The following is a 19574-nucleotide window of genomic DNA, read 5'->3' as shown; positions in this document are numbered from 1 at the left end:
TGGTGTAGCATGTATATACTTCCTTCCTTTTTATTGACAGAAAGTACTCCACTGCAAAGATAAACCACATTTTATTCATCCATTCTAGGATGTTTCCACTTCTGGCCTATTATGAATAATGTTGCCATGGACATATATTTTCATTCCTCTTAGGTATATACCTAGGAGTGGAATTGCTAGGTTATATGATAATGCTAGGTTTAACTTTTTGAGGAATTTCCAGAATGTTTTCCTACGTTACTTGGGGATGAGCACCAAGCACCATTATGCTCATGCCAGCTCTGCCTAAGCTCTTCCTTAGCCCTCACAGTTTATTCAAGACTAAATGACTTGAAAATGTCTGCCTCCCTCCAGTGAGTTCTAACACCTTTCCTACCCACTCCTTCTCCTTGACAACTCATTTCTTGAGGATCACCTTGTCTTATTTTCTCCTTCTGCCCAAAAACCGAAACATAAACTAGAAAAATCCAAAAAGTCCAAGAAAAAACAAAACAAAATACGAAAAAAAGTTATTTTTACTGAATATCTTTTTCACATACTTCTTTCAACAATACCTTTGTAAATTCTGAACCAGGAATCAAGAGTAACTGGACTGTTCCTTTTTTGTTATAGATCAATTTACACTGGTTATTCATTGAACTATTTTATACCCTATAATAAGATTAAATCAAAATTCTGATAATGAAGATTCTGGGGCAAAAACCTTAAGACTATAAAATAAAAATCTTGACTAACAAGGTGCTTGGCACACAGTTCTCAATAAAAACATCCTATTAGTGCATCGAATCTGAATGTTCTATTATTAGAACCCTACAAAATACTCAAAGTGGTCCACGGTCCCTTATAAGATATTTAAACCTTCACTGGCTTTTGAGTATGCTAGTTTCTCCCACTAATAAGACTGGATTAACAGAGTAGTAGGAGATATACTAATTACCAGGCATAATTATGAATCAATTTAAAACAAAGAATAACTCAATCTTTTCATATGAACACATGTTTATTAACGGCATCTAACTTTGAGTACTTAGGATGTGTCAGGCACTAGATCAAGCGTATTTTTTATGGTATTATGTTTAATCCTCACAAACCTCTGTAAGGTAACCTCTCTACTCATTTTCATAGTGCAGATAAGGAAACTGACCAGTGAGCCTACCCACGGTTAGACTAGAGTGGCAGAGCTGACATGTGGACCCACTATGAGACTCTACCACGTGAGCACTTACCCACTCTGCTATCAAGGGGCATCTTACTAGATCAACTATGTGACACAGAACATCGTATATGGTTAAATATGTCCTTACGACCACCCTGTAAGGCAGGTACTTACTTGTATGAATTCCTTCTTTGCAGAGTCATGAAGATAAAGTTCTGCCACTTCGGCCTCAGAAGCAACGAGCCACTGAAGAATAATCCTTAGCTGGGGGTCTACTGTGCATGGCTCCATGTCGATATTTGTAATGAGCAGAATCTTTCTGTCTTGCCCCAAACCTAATATTTACATTTAAACAGTATAAAGTGAAATTCATCAATTCAACTCTCAATATTCTGGTTTCCAAGGATAGAGAAATATTTTCCATTTCTTAACATTCCAATGAACGCTGGGGAAAAAAATCTGTCTTTTCTTATCCCCACCTTAACATCAACCAAAACATTTATTGGAAAGGGCACAATAATTCTACAACAAAGGAATAACTATGATCATCTACTGAGAGCACAAATACAAAACTCTATTTTGAGGCACTGAATATCAAGTCCTGTAGATGCCATAATTTGTGTCAAAATAAGATCCACAGGTAAAGAAAGAGAAAACAAAACTATAAAGCTATGATTACAATCTAAATATAAATCTCAAATAAATAAATACATTAAATGGACTCAAGAAAGCTTCTCGAACTAAGAGAGGTAACAGAAGCCACAAACACTTGTATAGGGCATATTACATCGTAAGTGTTGTTCTAAGCTCTTCCTAGATACAAACCCCCGGAACCCTCACACCCATCCTGTGAAGCCAGAACTATCATCATCTCCATCTTACAGGTGAGGGACATGAGGCAGAGAGATCCAGAGTCTTACAGCGGGGAAGTGGCTGGGCCAGGATATGAACACACAGTCTGGCTCCAAGCTCTTAATCACTTCATTCTTTAGGCAGAAGAGGGGGATAAAAATGTCACATGCAGCCACTTACATCCCAAAAGCCAGACCAGGGAATTTTCTGGGTATAACCCTTTATAAATAAGATATTGCTCTCGAGTTTCATTTCTTTTTTTTTTTTATGAACATTATGTTCTCAACATAAAGAAGGACGAATCGCTGTTGACTATAAAACAAATGACCTGTAGACCGATACCATGAGTCTAACACTCCTGCTTAGTGACTGCCGAGCAAAAGGCAGTGCTGAGACAAGGGGCCTCCCACGTAAGAGGTGAGCAGCCGGCCTGCTGGCAGACATCACACCACTTCGTACCCGTCCCGGAAATTTCTTGGTCAATGTCCCTGATTCTTTTTTACAGGTTGCAGGGCATTCTAGACCACTACTAATCATTTTTAGGATTTGGGTTGGTCTCTAATTTTTTCACTTAAAAAAAAAAACGGATCCACGTCATTCTCTTCAGATAAACGTACTGCCTTTTCCCTCCTCTCCCCCACTCTCAATCAAAAATGGGTCTGGTGCACTGTGAAACCAGACATGGTCTCTGGGCCATTTTATAAATCCTGCAGAGGTCATGGGGTTGGAAGCCAAGTCACCCGTGACTTCTCTGTATTATTGGCTTTCTCAGTTATGGGGCTCCTGGCTGCCTGGCCAAGGAGAGGTCACTCAACACCAGGGGAAAGGCAAGTGGCTGACCTCCTGCAACTAAAAATACAACAAAATGAGGTTTGTGGCCTCAGGATTTCCGTAATTTGGAATCTTTCTATAAACCCGTATCAATCTGTCCTACTTTACCAATTCCTAATTTAACAAATTTCAAAGCTGGCCACAATTTTTTATATAATGAGAGATGACTATGATCTCAAAAGCTGAGTAGTGACATGTATTTACATATAGTAAATTTCTATCTACTCACAAAAGAAATCCTAAGGAGTCTGCTAGTGCCAAAAGTAAATTTTTTAAAATCAATTTCATATTTATATTAACTTATATCTTCTTTTCTCTTAATTGTCCCTCAGTAATAAAGTCAGTTAAGTAATGACTAGTGCACTGAGGAAAATACTCACCACATGCATTTGCACCATGTACAGCCTTTGGAACAACTTTGCTCACAAGCATTATTTGGGAAAAGGGACACAACTTGCCTAGACAAAGTCAACACTCTTTTAGTCAACAAAAAGAAAGCAAATATTACCTAGCCTATCTGTCCCTCTAAGAATATTGCCCTACCCCTACTTCATATCTGATGACAAAACTTCTATAAGTCCTACATGAAGAATGTTTACTTAAAAAAAAAAAAAGAATGTCTAGTTAGCAGAAGCACTGGGACTAAAAAATAATCACCTTAAGTCTGAGGATTTTAACTCAGAAACCAGTACATGATTTCCCTAAATAAGAAAGGCGTAATTGGCGATAAAACTCATCGGACACTCAGGTGTTATAAAGTACATTTCGAGAAATTCATTTGGGCAATTTTCTCAGTTTGCCCACTTCTAAAGAAATGAAAAATAAAAAGACTAGCTCAAAAACAAATATCTCAAACAGTATGAATATTTTTAGGTGCCACTCTATAGAAGACATTATTGGTATTTACATAATAAAAGAATAAGCCATCTAAATACAATGAAAATTCAGCTTCAACATGGAAAGTTTCTACATTCACTCAGACATTCTAATATTTGAATTAAGGATTATAAATCATGGTCAAGAACACGGTGACCAATGGTATCTAGTATTTAGATATTTGGAATTATGTTCATCAAAGGAAGAATTAAATATTTTCTTCAAATATGTATATTTTTGAGTTTAGGAATAGAACAGAGAGGGAAGGATTGATTTTAAAATGTCTTTTAATTTTTACTTATTTATGTAACATCAACATTAAACACTAATTCGAGAGGTTACTAGTTTGGAAGGAAAAAACTAGGGCACATGCCATAATTATAATAAATTATATCTTATACTGTAAGGGTTTTATGTTTACATAAACCCTTACATATAGAGAGATTATCATAAATTTCCCTCTCAAATCATTGAGTAATTCTTTTAAAGTAGTTCAATCTTTACACCAATGGGCACTTCATTAGTTTAGCAATCAAATGGTACAAATGGTTCAACAAAGGACCTGCCGCTGGATACATGAGTTCAAGAATATCCTGATTTGTAATGTAAATACCCTGATTTGTAATAACCTGGAGCTTCAATGATGAAAACGCACAAGATGAAGGCTCTTCTAGGAAACCTTAAACAAAAAAACATGCAAACACTTTGAAAAACAATCTGTCAATTACCTTCTCCATCATCCTCATGATCTTCATCTTTATCATCTGGCCCATCACTTTTCGAATAAAAGAGCAGAAGCAGTTAAAAAAAAAAAAAAGCTTTAATTAACAATGGTATTAAAACTAATTCTTAAAACGTGGAAAAGAATGAATGTTACAATATGATATATGACGTTTAAAAAGGGAAGAGATGACAATAAAAAAAGGAAGCTTTGCTTCTCACACCATTTCATGTTAAAATCTGAATTGTAAATGATGCCTAGACAGGTCATCAATAACCAAGAAGTTCTACCTTACCGTGATGGAGAACGCCAAGTAATTTCATAATAAAATTTAATTTCAAATAACTTAAAGCTAAAATATTCTACTAATTTGGTTTTGGATAACACAGCATTTGAATTATCATAGAATGCCGTGGCATCTACTAATGCCAAGGATATATTTTTAACACACTAAAAATACATTTTTCCTACACTTTCTTTACATGTGAAATAAAATTACATACAAAAACAACACAACAACAAAAACCAGAAATCCTGTAGGAAGCAAGCTCTTTTTAATGAAATAATAATTGGTAGGATGAGAAATAGCAAGCAAAGCAACACATGCATAGATGTAACACATTTTGCAATTAGATGTCAGTCGTCTCTTAGCATAATTGAAGTTTCTCATTAGATGTAAATTATCAAGCAGAATCATGTCCAAACATAGGAGAAAAGCAGACTGATACATATTGGCACTGTAACCCACGTTCTTTTAAGAATATGACATCATGCATTAGTGTGAAAGACTCATCAGTTTGTAAGTTTCTGGACTGGACCAACCTGTCTGATGTTGGAAAGGATAAATTGTCCTCATACAAATCTCCTTCTAAACCAAGACTGCTCCAGCTACTGCTGTTACCATTACTGCCAGAAGAAGAAAAGAACAGAGCTGAACCAGAAAATGAATAGTAAAGAAGACCTTGGTTTTCCTTGGAACAGCTTCTGTCAGTGGTAAGTGGGAGGTTCGGAAGCTGCCCGGCGGAGTGGTGCATCCGCGGAGGCTGAGAGACCATCACTGCAACTGGGCGGCCTTGGACATTTGGGAGTTCTCTTACTTGTCCTCCATAGATCAGGAAAACTATTCTCATTTTATATGTATTTTACATATGAACACAACAGAATGGCTTGTAGGACAGCAAATGAATGCGTGAAGTAAGAAGTTTCAATGATTAAATCAACATCTATGGCAAATTTTCAATGATTAAATCAACATCTATGGCAAATCTTGGGATATAATTTGTAAAAAGCCAATACTCTTCCATTTGGATAAAGTTTTAAAAAGACCACAGGTTAACTATCTCTCAGCTCTTTAGACAACGCAAACACTGATGGGTTTGGGGGGGCGGGAATGAAAGGACAGGCACCGAAACATAGTCCCAAATAGACCTCTTATAACTACTTGGAGAAAAGACGTTTTCTGATTTCAAAATACTCTTATTATGTCAATTACTTTCATTTCATACATGATGTATAATTCAGTAGGTGGCAAATAACATACATTTTCTTCAGAATATTGAGTAACCGAGGCTTAATACACCTGTCTGGTGGGCCATTCACTAATGCCACACAGGTACCTTCTTAAACTACTGAATCGAAAGAAGAAAGCAACTATATTCTAAAACTGCGGCAAAGCAATAAGAAACAAAAAGCGACTGTGTTCGGAAACAAAACTAAATATAATTTTTCAGATTAAAACCTAAACATGCAATTTAAAATACTAATCATTAAAGTAATTAGTAAGCACATTAGTTCGCAGTGATAAGCAGCTTATATTTCCCCACATTCGGCTAGGCAATTATAAAAATTAATACATACACAAACTAAAATTTTGGTTCTAAAAAGTGTATTAACACAAAATCATCTTCTGTGCATCAGTAAATGTTGACAAGGTTACAAAAAAAAGGATGATTATTTAAAAGTTCTAAAGAGTTTCCAAGCAATTTCAATAATTTGCATATCCATATTTACTCTGCACTAGCAAACTGTCACAAAACTAGACTGTGTTAGAAAAGTTAAAACTGGGGGCGCCTGGGTGGCTCAGTCGTTAAGCGTCTGCCTTCGGCTCAGGTCATGATCCCAGGGTTCTGGGATCTAGCCCCACATCGGGCTCCCTCCTCTGCTGGAAGCCTGCTTCTCCCTCTCCCACTATCCCTGCTTGTGTTCCCTCTCTCACTGTATCTCTCTCTGTCAAATAAATAAATAAAATCTTAAAAAAGAAAAGTTAAAACTGGGGGCGCCTGGGTGGCTCAGTCGTTAAGCGTCTGCCTTTGGCTCAGGTCATGATCCCAGGGTCCTGGGATTGAGCCCCGCATCGGGCTCCCTGCTCAGCGGGAAGCCTGCTTCTCCCTCTCCCACTCCCCCTGCTTGTGTTCCCTCTCTCTCTGTCTCCCTCTCTGTCAAATAAATAAATAAAATCTTTAAAAAAAAAAAAAAGAAAAGTTAAAACTGAGCAGGGTCTTTTCAGCCTATGTTCAAACAAATATAGCTCTATTATAAAACCATGAAAACAGCCAGTTTTGCCTATGTAGCCTGTCAGACAAACCAAAGATGGGAAAACAGAAATACAGAATGGACAGACAGCCTGTGAGCCAAACCAAAAGGAAAAATTGAGGATCTCAAACACTGCATTCACCTCTACTAATAGAATGATTTTCTAAACAAAGAAAAATATTACAAAATTAAAATTCTTACCCATATGCTAACAACCATAATGAGTCCTTTTAATTAATCATCAAAATCCATCACCTAAGGTTTAGGTGAACATGCAAAGATATAACGCCTGAAAAATGTCAAGACTAAAGATTCAAACTCCCTCTATTTAACCTCATTCCCCCTTCCTCTTGCCCCTCAAAATGGGTCAGATTCCAAGTCAGTTATTTATAAAATGTCGCCTCTAACTAGGGTGCCCGTATAATTTCTCATCTAACCAGAATACTTCTGGAAATGAAAGAAGTCACCATTAATAAGTACACAAGAGCCGCGGGAAGTAAATTCAGACTGTCCCAAGCAAATTGGGAGGTACAATCGTCCTCCATTAACCCGACATAAAACAACTTAATTTCTTCACTTAACAGTGTTCCTATTCCTATTTCATTCTTGAACACTGCCCTGCTTCCATCATTTTCTTTTAAATCTTTTCCTATTTCCTATCTATTCCTGTCTGTGTATTTTCCATCTTTTCATAATTCCTAGGTCTCGAGCAGGTGTACCTCAAGCCAGTGGGGGTCAAGGGCTAAGACTCTTTATCGTGGTTTTCAGCCACATAAAGACTACTATCGATTTTGACATATCTCTTAAGTATGATCTCAAAAATTCCGCAAGCCAGTCCCATCTCTTACCTAATCTACTACATAACTTTTAAGAAATTCACAGACTGCTTGAAATACTTGAGACGCACATACACAGACCAAGTCTCTTTCAAATCAAATAATTACACACTCCTCATAAACACCTGTGAAACTCTGAAATTATTATTTCTTTTTTAACTGCTGCCCTCTACTGAACTTCCTACTTGGGAGTAAAAGCACATGAAGTGTCCAAACCATTGAGGTCTTTTATCTCCTATCTGATCTCTGTACCAGAAAATTACAGTTCCTACAGCAGATGGCATCGAAGACAAAACATGTGCAGCTATGTATCTTAAGTGTGATCTCTGAACCACCTGCATTAAAATCATCTGAGATTTTTGGGACCTCCAACGACCTAATGAATCTTAATCTCTCTTAATGTCTCTAGAAATTCTGTGTTCAACAAGCATACTAGCAACCCTGGATGAGCCCTACTCTGTGCTTGAACCTTAATAACCACAGAGCATAATTGTTCTGTGTTCAATTAAAACTACAGGTATTTTTCTGAAAAAATGCTGTGAAGCCAAGTTATTCTCCATCCTGAATTCAGTTAATTTCCTGAACCAAATGCATTTACCCATGTTAAACAGAATTCTTTTAGTCGCCGCCTGATTCGGTCTTTTTGAAACTTGGTTCTGTTAATGAGATGATCTTTTCGTCTTTGTTTTAAGTCATTCACAAATAATGAGCAGAGCAGTCCCTTCTTATCTGCAGAGGATGCATTCCACGGCCCGCAGTGGATGCCTGAAACCATGGGTAGTACCGTACCCTACAGATACTACGTTTTTTTCTTCACATACATACCTATGATGAAGTTTACTTTATAAATTAGGCACTAGTAAGAGGTTAACAACAAAAACTAATAATAAAAGAGTAATTATAACAATATACTATAATAAAAGTTATGTGAATGTGGTCTCTCTCTAAAAATAACTTTTTGTATGTACTTACCATCCTTGTGATAATGTGAGATGATAAAATGCCTACATGAGGAGATGGAGTGAGGGGAATGACACAGCCACAGTGACACAGTGTTAGGCAACAAGTGACCTTCTGACAACATGTCAGAAGGAGGGTCATCTGCTTCTGGACCTTAACTGACCATGGGCAACTGAAACTACAGAAAGCAAAACCGCAGATGGGGGCGGGTGGTGCGGGGGACATTACTTATCCTCTATCACTAATAAAATGCTAAAGAGGACAGAACCAAGGACAGAGCCATCCAACCAGACAACATTCGGCACAGAGCTGTTCAACTGGCTACAGGCCCCTTAATGCCACACGCCATGAACCCTAGTTCGCCCATTTTAACAGCAGGATTTCCTAAGCAGCAACGTCAACCCTTACTGAAATTCTAGAAGCCTGTGTTTCTCCAAGATGAGAGAAGAATTTAAGTGTTAACATTCTATTCCTGGTAGAGTTATGGAAAGGGCCACATGATGTTTGTGATATTACCCTTACTTCCCACTACCAGTTTTAAAGACTGTCTTTTCGGACCCAGATTTTAAGATGTATTAGTGGTTTACACAGCATTTTAAGAAACTATGACAAAATAGATGTTTTATGAAAATATTACTACTTACTGGTTAATCCAAACATCAGACAAAATGCTCTGAGATGATGTCTTCTAACAGGTGAAAAGCCATTTCCTTCCCTTCATCCCCTCCTCCCACCGTCTTCTCACTTTCTCCTCTTGGTAAGTCAATTCCAAGGGTTCTGTTCCACTGAAGCCTCACAGGGTCCTTTCCACAGCCCGAAACTAAGAAGCCTTTCCTCTCCCTAGACTCAGCCGTGGATGGCACTGATTATTTCCAATTATTAATTAATGTGGATAAAAATTTATGGCATTTTATAGTTTAGTCAGGAATGCCTTTAGAGAGTAAAGAATGTAAGAAACAAGTGTATCAGAATAAAATATGCCAAAGACTGTTATTATAAACAAAATAAACTAAGACCAGTTATATATGAGGTAAGTGCTTCCTGCTGTACAAAACCATATTTTTATAAGGAGTTTATGTATTTTCAGTCATTCAAGTATAAATGCTCCAGGTCATTTTGTTCCTGAATAGCAGGGTAAGTGAGGAATCCTTCCCAAAAAGATATTACTTTCACTAATAACAAGAAAATTACAGGGTCATTAAGATACCTTTTACAGAGATGAACCATGAGAGACTATGGACTCTGAGAAACAAACTGAGGGTTCTAGAGGGGAGGGGGTGGGGGGAGGGGTTAGCGTGATGATGGGTATTAAAGAGGGCACATACTGCATGGGGCACTGGGTGTTATACACAATGAATTGTGGATCACCACATCAAAAACTGATGATATATTGTATGGTGGCTAATATAACATAATAAAATAAAATTTTTAAAAAAAGATACCTTTTACAGATCACTGCCTTTTTTCTCAGCCTCTAAAGAAAAAAAGGTACCCTTTTTTAAAAAGTGAGAGATACAAAAGTCCAGGAAAATCCTAAGGGTATAAAATCAAATGTATGGAGTACTTTTCTTATCAACCACTGGCACACGTAAAGAAACTTAGCTTGGCTAATAACTGTACCTAATAAATGTGAAAAACCATTAGAACTACATTATGGATAATAAAATACATTCTGAAAATAATAAAAGATTTTCAAATTCATCATCTTTAAAAACCTGGTATAAATTTACTCCCGAGGTCTGAGGACCTAAACTACGGAATCACATGCACAATTTTAGTTACCTTTCACTTAGGTGATGAAAGCTGCTACTTTCATCCTGGTGTTCATCTTCAAAACTTAAATTGGACCAGCTACCAGTGCTGTCATCACCAATACTGAGATTCATCTGCTGGCTGCCGAAAGACTCAGTTGACTGAAAGTCTTCTACTTCTTTTGGACTGAAGAAAAAAAAAAAAAAAAGGAAGGGATGGCGGGAGGGAGGGAAGAAGGAAAGAAAGGAAAGGAAGGAAGGAAGGAAGGGTGAAAAGAAAAAAAAATTCAATCCAATTCTCAGACTCTCAATTTGATGATAAAGATGACAAAAACAATCGATATTCACAGCCACACCACTGGCCCATCCAACCCTTTGTGTCTGCTAAAAGAGACTTTGCAGGAGAGCATACTATTTTCAAAGTTAACTGAGCTCTATCTATTATCCACCCCAAGTGCTCTATTTATCTAAATTCTCTTCAAAGCAATTCATAGTTTCAACTGGGACCACTATGAAGGAGCACAAATTTCTAAGTTTATCACCTACTTTGTAAGACAGTACTTTTAGTTGTACTGAGAGGAAGCTCTTTCTGACTTCAAGAACAAAAAAAGTAGTTCGAAGAATTCTAGTACTGTCAAACAAGCCTAGAGTCAAATTTGAGATTTTGAGCATAGGATCATAACCCTTCTCATTCTTTTTCTCAATGAAGAAGAGACATTTATATTTTTACTCCATTTTCACAAGAAAGGCCACTGTTCGATTACTGTAATTGCCCCCTCTATATTTTATTCTCAACATAGCAGTTTAAAATGATGTTTTTCAAGATGAAGAGGAAAAATGTTAGTCGTCTGATCAAAACATCCTAGCGGCTCCACACCAATCAGAATGAGAGTCCAAATCCTTATAACATACTCGTTGGTATGACACCCTCTCCTAGTCTCCATGGTGTCCCATCTATTACTCTCCCCAGCCCTCTCACTGCAGCCACGCCTGCCCCTGTGCAGCTTCCCCAACACGCACAATCCTACCCCTTTGCCTGGAACCCTCTGCCCCAATTCCCACGTGACTTACTCTCTCTTCACCTTTGGCTCTTTGCTCAGACGTTATTTTATCAGTGTTGCTTTCCCCCTCTCTACCTATTCAAAACTGCAAACCAGGGGTGCCTGGGTGGCTCAGTCGTTAAGCGTCTGCCTTTGGCTCAGCTCATGATCCCAGGGTCCTGGGATCGAGCCCCACATCAGGCTCCCTGCTCGGTGGGAAGCCTGCTTCTCCCTCTCCCACTCCCCCTGCTTGTGGTCCCTCTCTTGCTGTGTCTCTGTCAAATAAATAAATAAAATCTTCAAAAAAAAAAAAGCAGAACTGCAAACCATCCCCACCTGCTGCTACCCCCCCACACTCCACACCCCACACCCACCCCTCCCTTCCTTGCTTCAGTTTTCCTCCAAAGCACTTCTCACTGTGTGATGCACTTGGCTATTTTACTTGTCTTCTTCTACCGTAACATAAGCTCCAGAGAACACATATTTTTTACTGTTTTACTTATTTCTGTATCCCCAGTGCCCAGAATAAGTCCTGAACTGCCCCACCCCCCTCTGGGGCTATCCTCATCTTATATTTAAGATACAGCAACTGGAATTATACTGGACAGGCACATTATAGTTTTTTTTTTTTTTTAAGATTTTATTTATTTATTTGACAGAGAGAGAGAGAGAGAGAGCACAAGTAGGCAGAGAGGCAGGCAGAGGGAGAGGGAGAAGCAGGCTCTCCACTGAGCAGGGAGACCGACATGGGGCTCAATCCCAGGACTCCGGGATCACGACCTGAGCCAAAGGCAGCCGCTCAACCAACTGAGCCACCCAGGCGCCCCAGCACATTATATTTTTCACCATAACAGCTCTACTTTGTTCTTTTTAAAATTTTTAACTCTTTTCTGGAATGTGCCGCAATCTAATCGTTTTTTGGTTGAAATGACCCAGTAGATGGGGTCCAGAGAAGAGTTTTAATGACTGCTGGGTTATTCTGGCTCAGAAATAATAGCTCAGAATATAGTTTAGATGTTTGCTCTGCTAAAAATACACTACCATCTAATTCCCCATTTGACACTTCACATACCACCCACATACCACCCTTCTGTACATTACAGCTTTGTGAAATATTTATGGTTATTTTCATGTATCAAACATTTACAAGAAAGGGGATGCCAAATGATACCTTTAAAAATAATCCATCTGAACGAATCCCTCTAAAGCTTGAAAGGCAAACCATTTTATCTTCAGAAACAGGAAATGGGAAACAGTACACTGTACAAACTAGAGCCAGCTTTTAATAATCAGCACTTACAGAACTCTACACAACTGTTAAGAAAAGGGAAAAGAACTACAAAGTAATATTCTACTGGCCTTGATAAAAAGTTGGACTAGGACAGCACAGGCTTGTAGGAGTAACTCCAGGGGCCTACCTACTCACCCAAGGGAGTTAAGAAGGGAAAGTGAAAATACTGAGCTACCAATAGCAAAGGCATGTGCCAGGCCCTGGGAAGGGTATTTTAGAGACTCTAATGTAGGGGAGAGTCTCTTTTCCTCCCAGGGCCTTGGGGGAGGCACAGGGAGAAAGTTAAAATAGCCCGAGGCCGATTTTGTTTGCAGAAGGTTGCTTCAGTTGTAGAAAGGCCTAGTTTACTACCACTTATTCATTCATGTACTTATGAACCACTTATTATAGGTCTATCATCATATTAAGAACTGACAGGCAGTCATGAACAAAGAAAATGCAGGTCTGCAGATTTTTACTGTAAAGGGCCAAATGGCAAACACTCAGGCATTGTTGGCCACGTCTCTACTTCAACTACTCAACTCTGCCGTTAAAGCATAAAAGCAGCCACAGACAATACATAAATGAATGAGCACAGCTATGTTCCAATATAACTTTATTTATGAACATTAACATTTGAATTTCATATAATTTTCACATGTCACAAAATAATATTCTTTTGATTTATCAACCACTGAGGAAATGTAAAAACCATTCTTAGCTCACAGACAATAACAAACAAGCAAGCAGAGGCCAGATTTGGCCTGTGGGTTATGCTTTGCCAACCCCTGCTCTAGGAGAAAGGAGGCCACCTGATTACAGCAGAGACCTCCCTTGGTTCACCGGAAACATCACAAGAGGACGCCAAGGCACAACTGGACTCCAGGGTCCTGGCCAAACTGCATCTCCCTATTTTAAGATGGCTAAGAAGAGAGGTGGTCCTTGCCACGGCTTTGACAAAAGCTACTAAGAAAATCTGAGGAATCCTGTGACTCCACTTCAACTCTAGGAACTTTCTCTGTCCAGTGGGACTAACAAAATCCTACAAACTAATAACACAAGTTGGTCCTGATGCTTTCCAGGGAGTAAAAAAAACGGTTAAAAGTGAAAATTTTAACTAAGGTGTTGGAATCACTGAGCACAAGGCACAGCTACTGAAGAAGAGGACACTGTGAGACCATCAGAAAGAACTGTCCCCTTAGACAGGGACCCATCAAGAGAAGTGACGGCAGGGGCGCCTGGGTGGCTCAGTCGTTAGGCATCTGCCTTCAGCTCAGGTCATGGTCCCAGGGTCCTGGGACTGAGCCCCGCATCGGGCTGGCTCCCTGCTCGGCGGGAAGCCTGCTTCTCCCTCTCCCACTCCCCCTGCTTGTGTTCCCTCTCTCGCTGTGTCTCTATCACATAAATAAATAAATCTTTAAAAAAAAAAAAAAAAAAGAAGTGATGGCAGTAACAGAAATCTTTGGCGAATTTTTAAAGCTTTCTTCCCTCACAGCAGTTTGGTTAAATTATGCTCTTTATAAGAAAACGTACCTTTGTGAAGAGAGAGAAGAAAACACTGTAAAAAAACTTAATCTCAGAGTAGTTAATGATCACGGTAATACTCTACATTTGCCGTCTAAAACTCTCTGGCTTTTTCTCCAATCCAGCTTTACTCTGTGAACGGGGGCAAGATGACTATCCTGCCTAAGCCTCCTCTTCTAGTTCAGGAAATGGTTAACAACTTCCCTCAAAAGGGCTGTTGGGGGGATAATGAGACAACAGAGCTGGAGAGTAACATACAGGATATGAAACCCCACTCAAATGTAGTAGGCAAAATTTTTTTTTTAACTTGGGGTTAAAAATAATTGTACCTTTCTTAATAGGACCTAAGACACATATGATCAAGTTTAACTTTTCCTTTTATCATTAAGACCCAAAAGGAATCTGAAACTCACCTGCTAACCGCACGTCCAACATTCGTCATTGCTGACGTCATTATTTCTGTGGTAAGGCTCTCAGCAAAGCTAACGCCATCTTGTCCAATTCCGCTATCAGCCACCAAGCTGGTATTGCTCACCTCTCTCTCAGCTTTTTCAATAGCTTCAGCAACTATCTTCTCAGCAAGCACCGTCTTCTTATCGAGACCAACATGAATTTGTGGGACATCAAGATGAAAAATTCTAGATTCCTGATAGACATTGCTAAGTTTTGAATTAGAAACTGGCTTACTACTAGCAAGTGAATCCTGTCTGGAAACGTGCAGAGATGAATTTCCAGTGCAATTGTGCAGTTCTTTACGGCCACAGTCTCTGCAAGCTTGGCTTATAAGAGGTGACAACTTTTGCCCATGAGTGACCCTATCGGCTGCTTTCGTGGACTCAGACACATGGAAAACTGCGGATCCTAAACTTAGCTCTAAAGTGTCATCCACTACTTTCTTAGCATACTGCTCTATAGCTTGAACGACATTCTCTCCATAAGCAGACCCATTTAAGCTGCCTGTACTGTGGTAAATTCTGTGACTTTGTGAGGAAGGTTGAAGAGACTGAAGAAATTCTGGCTCGATGTGAGACTTGGTATCTTCATCACATCCAGGCTTTTCATAAAGGCAAGAATCTGTTAAGGATTTTGGCAAGCCACCTGCAGATGCTGTCAGCTCTTTTGTAACATCTCTTGTTATGCTGTGAGCAAGAGAGGTTGAAAAACTATACAGTTCAGAGCACTCATTTTTATATGTATCCCGTGTCCATTCACAAGTTTGATTTTTACAAAGGCAACCTCCGTTTCTTTTACTTTGTCGTTCTTTATCTACTTCTTGGTGGTGTTCTTTGTTTAAGAACTTGAACAGTTCATTCTTGGTTTTTACCTGTGAGCTTTGCATGGGGAACATTTTTGAGCTGCACTTCATTTTGGCGGTCTTAGCGGCTTCTTGTAATCCTGATTTAATAGATCGATAAGCAAGTCTGTTGGCATACTGGTCCATTATTAACTCACTATTGCCGCCCTCCTGTTTTAGCACTTGGATAATGTGACCCGCGTACTCGTCTGTCACGCTTTCACAGCTGGGATACTTGTAGGTTAGACCAGACATACAAGAACTTGGTGGTAATGAAAGAATGAATGGCTGTAGTTCTCTTGAGTGGGCTACAGCCTCTCCATCCAACTTCTCTTCTAATCGATCATCTCGGCCCCCATCAGCGTAACAACTGTTCTTTCTTTGCCTGAAAAGCACACAACTTCTAACTTTTGCTATTTTCTCAGCTTCCGTAAGGACTTCGGCGGCCAGATCACCTGCAAAATTGCATAATGTTTGTAAATTTTCCTCTGAGCAATTTAAAACAGTAGGTGACACACTTCTTTGATTTTGTGCGTTTAAGTAAGGGCTTTTCGCCTTGGGTTCTTGAATGACTTTATTACCTAGGTGGGAAGCTGCCATTTCTGTTGCGAGAGAGATGATGTGGGTAGCTAATGATTCTGCAAACTTAACTTTCTTCCCTGAGTGCTCAGGCTTCACATCCACTTCCAGATGCTCTTCATCTTCACTACTTTCAACTTCTTCTGAAAGAGATCGCATGAGTTTCAACATGAACTCTTCTTTTTCTATCGTATTTTGTTCATTTTCAGACAAACTACCCACAGATGAGTTGTGAGGTGTAGAGGGAGGTGTAGCAGGTGCAAATTCTTTTGCTAATTCCCCCTTGAGTTTTTTGGTTAACTTCTTGATATCCCATTCCGAACTAGCCTGGGACGGTACCAGAGGAGTGGAGGGAGGAGTATCAGGTATTACATTTCCGTCTCTAATTTTCTGTTTATCTTCCACATGCAAACCATCTACACATGGAAGCACTGTGGATGGGTAAGTATGTGAATGAGGAAAAGGATGTTCTTGCCTGAAAGACAAGGGCTCAAGTGCTGTATTATTCACATTATGCTTTTTTACAAATTTGTCTTTAGCAACTTCCTTCAAATCAGGTTTCTGACCTGCAGCTGTTGGACAAGGTGGTGGTGTGTCTAGAGAAGAGCCGTGAACCGATGAACCTTTACATTCTGGAACACAATCCTTTCCTGCTGAAAGCGAACAGTGGGTTAAGTGATCTTGAGCATCAAGAAATTTGGGGAACTTTTCCAAGGTCAAGTGTGACTCTTCTCTGGAAACAGGCAAGCCTTCCTTGGGTTCGGCATTTTTATCTACATTTGGGATCGTTGATTTGCTTTTATCTATGGAATGTTTAATAATAGATTTTGATAACTGATCAGCAAACATGTCCTTATTGCTAGCTTCACTCCGTTGCAGTGTTGCTTGATCAGAGTGGAAAGGAAGGGGCTTTCCCTTTACTGTTGTAGCTACCCAATCTGCGTGTTCATCAACTGTTTTTGTACCTTTGAAGGATGTCATTGACTCTAACGTTTCATTTACAATCGTATGCACCACTGCTGCAGAAAAGTTGCTAATAATCACAGGATCGCTTGTTAATTTTGAAGAGCTCTGCATTTCAATGTCCTCATTTGTTGGTTTAAAATCTTTCTGGTTACCTGGATTGTGGTCTGAGGGTAAACAAATATTTCTGAGACACGCCACTTCCTCTTCTCTGTTTTTTGTGGTAACACGTGTCTGGGTAGAATCACTATTCAAATTAGTATCATCAGATGACCGATGAGACTTTGCCGGATAGATGTTAGATGAAATATGATATGGGAGAAGGGCACTTCCTGCCAAGGGCACTGGTATAGAAGTAACAACTCCAGAAGTACAAAACAAGGCCTGCTGTACTGTGTACTCCTTTTTATAGTCCTGCATGGGTCTTGTCGCCGTAACGGTCTGACTGTTAAAAGCAGGAGAAGACACGGAGGTCTGTGTCGACGGCACTAAATTTTCTGTGCTCGCACACTTTATGTTATCTGTAGAAACACTCACTGCTGCCTTGGTTGTGAAGGTCACATCGACCTGCGAAAGCTCAATAAACGCTTCCTGTATTACAGACTCAGATAAGTCTTTTGCATAGGACTTTACCACTCTGTCTTCACAGTCCGACGACCAACACTGTGGAGATGCGGGTGTTGGAGGATAGGAAAACTGACACACTTCCATGATGCCTTCAAAAACAAGCTCTTCAGCAAGATCTGCAGCAAACCTAGCAACTGTGTTTGTGAATATCTGCTTCTTTACATACTGTAAATCCTGTAAAGCATTTGCTAAAGCTTCACTCACCAAAAAGTTAGCCAGACCGCTAATGGCACGTTCTCTCAGTGAAAATGCACACTGCCTTCTCAGTTCATTAAATGCTATCTGAAAAACGGAGGTTGTCAATTTGATGGCTAAGTGACACAGTGCATTGGTACATGAAGACATTCCTTTCTGTAAGTCTTTAAATGCACTGCCAAAACTCTTTTCCACAAGATCTGATGCAAATTTCTGAATGCTATCTTTAATCATCAAGGATTTATTTTTAGATTTACTTTCTTGATCAAGGCTTTCACTCTTAAGAGCTATGGTTTTATTTTCTCCCTTTTTAATACTATTCATGTTTGAGGTTACATTAGTGGGTTGGGCATGAAGAACAGAGCCCAGTACCTCACATGAAATGCTATGGGCATAATCCTCAAAGGTGTAATAAATAGAATCATGATTTTCATGACTCCGCTCTCCACCAATATCTGTTTGGCAAAAACATTCAGCAGGAGCACAGCCTCCAAGAGGACTAAAGGCAGAGGATCGAATAGGGCTAAACAAACCGCTGTCTTCCCCTGATGCCTTCACCGGGCGAGGTGAATCTGGAGCATCACACAGGTTCCTATAAGGGGATTCTGGTTTACGAGGAGTCGGCTTTCTAACATTAGCTGGGAGAGCTGGACGATCAAACTTGAATTTTTGAGGATTCATAGTAGTGGTTACAGAACAAGATTTTTCATGTTTGTGTCCTTTCTTTTGTGAGGTCTTTCCTAGGACAGGATCTTGTGAAAATGGACAAGAAGTCTCTAAAGTTTGCTCTAGTTCATCAAACTGATCAAAACTATCAAAAAATTCACTTACTTCCGAGTCTGAATCCTCTATATCCTCTTTCATCACAGGAATTTTAGGTAACTCAAGTTTTGCTTTTAAACTTTTCTGATAACCCTCTTCATCCAAGAAAATAACAGGACTTGGACTGGAGCATTCGGATTCAGAGGAGTAGGCAGGAGAAGAAGAAAAAAACGTTTTCTGTGCATCACTACCTTTATCGGAAGCATTAGATGACCTGTAGAAACTCTTCTGGATCCAAGGCTCAGAAATCAATGTGGTGACTGAAGTTTTCACAGAAGGTAGTTCTTTATGTCCCAGCATATTTATTAAGGAAGCTGAAGGTTTAGCCAATGACTTCTGCCTCCCAGAGCTACCCAGAATCCTTAAATCGTGGGTTTCTAAATGGTGACCAGAAGAAGTCCGAGAAGCAGCATCACATTGGCTCTTTAGTGCAGTAATAGCTATTCCTATAGGAAAAGAATAAGATGACCAAATTATTCTTGAACAGAATCTTCTGAAAAGTAATTGATATCAGTGGGAATAAGTAGACTTTAAGCATGAAATATCTGTACCGTAAGTGTCTTCTACACTATGTGGTTTACCAGATTCATCCCAAATCACACTTGAGAGCAAATATACCTTTTACTAAAATAATTTCATTTTACCGCACATCTGGGAATACCTGGTCTATGAAATGCTTAGCTTCTTGTCACATGTGTTAGGAAACACTAACATGGTCCCTCCACCAGCTAACTCTTCTCAAATT

At 39.3% G+C, this 19574-nt stretch overlaps 1 protein-coding gene across 4 annotated transcripts in view; it reads right to left on the bottom strand.

Moving 5' to 3' along the window:
• The window catches only part of AKAP11 (A-kinase anchoring protein 11), a 51587-nt gene that overhangs the window by 5670 nt on the left and 26343 nt on the right, over window positions 1-19574 (bottom strand). For 2 of the 4 annotated variants that reach the window (XM_035003308.1, XM_035003311.1), the window contains 5 exons: window positions 14763-19275; window positions 10547-10702; window positions 5259-5342; window positions 4444-4490; window positions 1331-1491 (listed from right to left, as the gene is read on the bottom strand). In XM_035003308.1, coding sequence (XP_034859199.1) covers window positions 1331-1491; window positions 4444-4490; window positions 5259-5342; window positions 10547-10702; window positions 14763-19275 — 4961 coding nt within the window. Of the gene's footprint in view, window positions 1-1330; window positions 1492-4443; window positions 4491-5258; window positions 5368-10546; window positions 10703-14762; window positions 19276-19574 lie in introns of those variants that run through there. The other 2 variants (XM_035003309.1, XM_035003310.1) reach the window with 2 other exon arrangements.

Source organism: Mirounga leonina, unplaced genomic scaffold (genome assembly GCF_011800145.1).
Source record: "Mirounga leonina isolate KUSES-001 unplaced genomic scaffold, KU_Mleo_1.0 Mir_127, whole genome shotgun sequence".
NCBI lineage: Eukaryota > Metazoa > Chordata > Mammalia > Carnivora > Phocidae > Mirounga > Mirounga leonina.
This window is presented reverse-complemented; position numbering and strand designations above follow the sequence as displayed.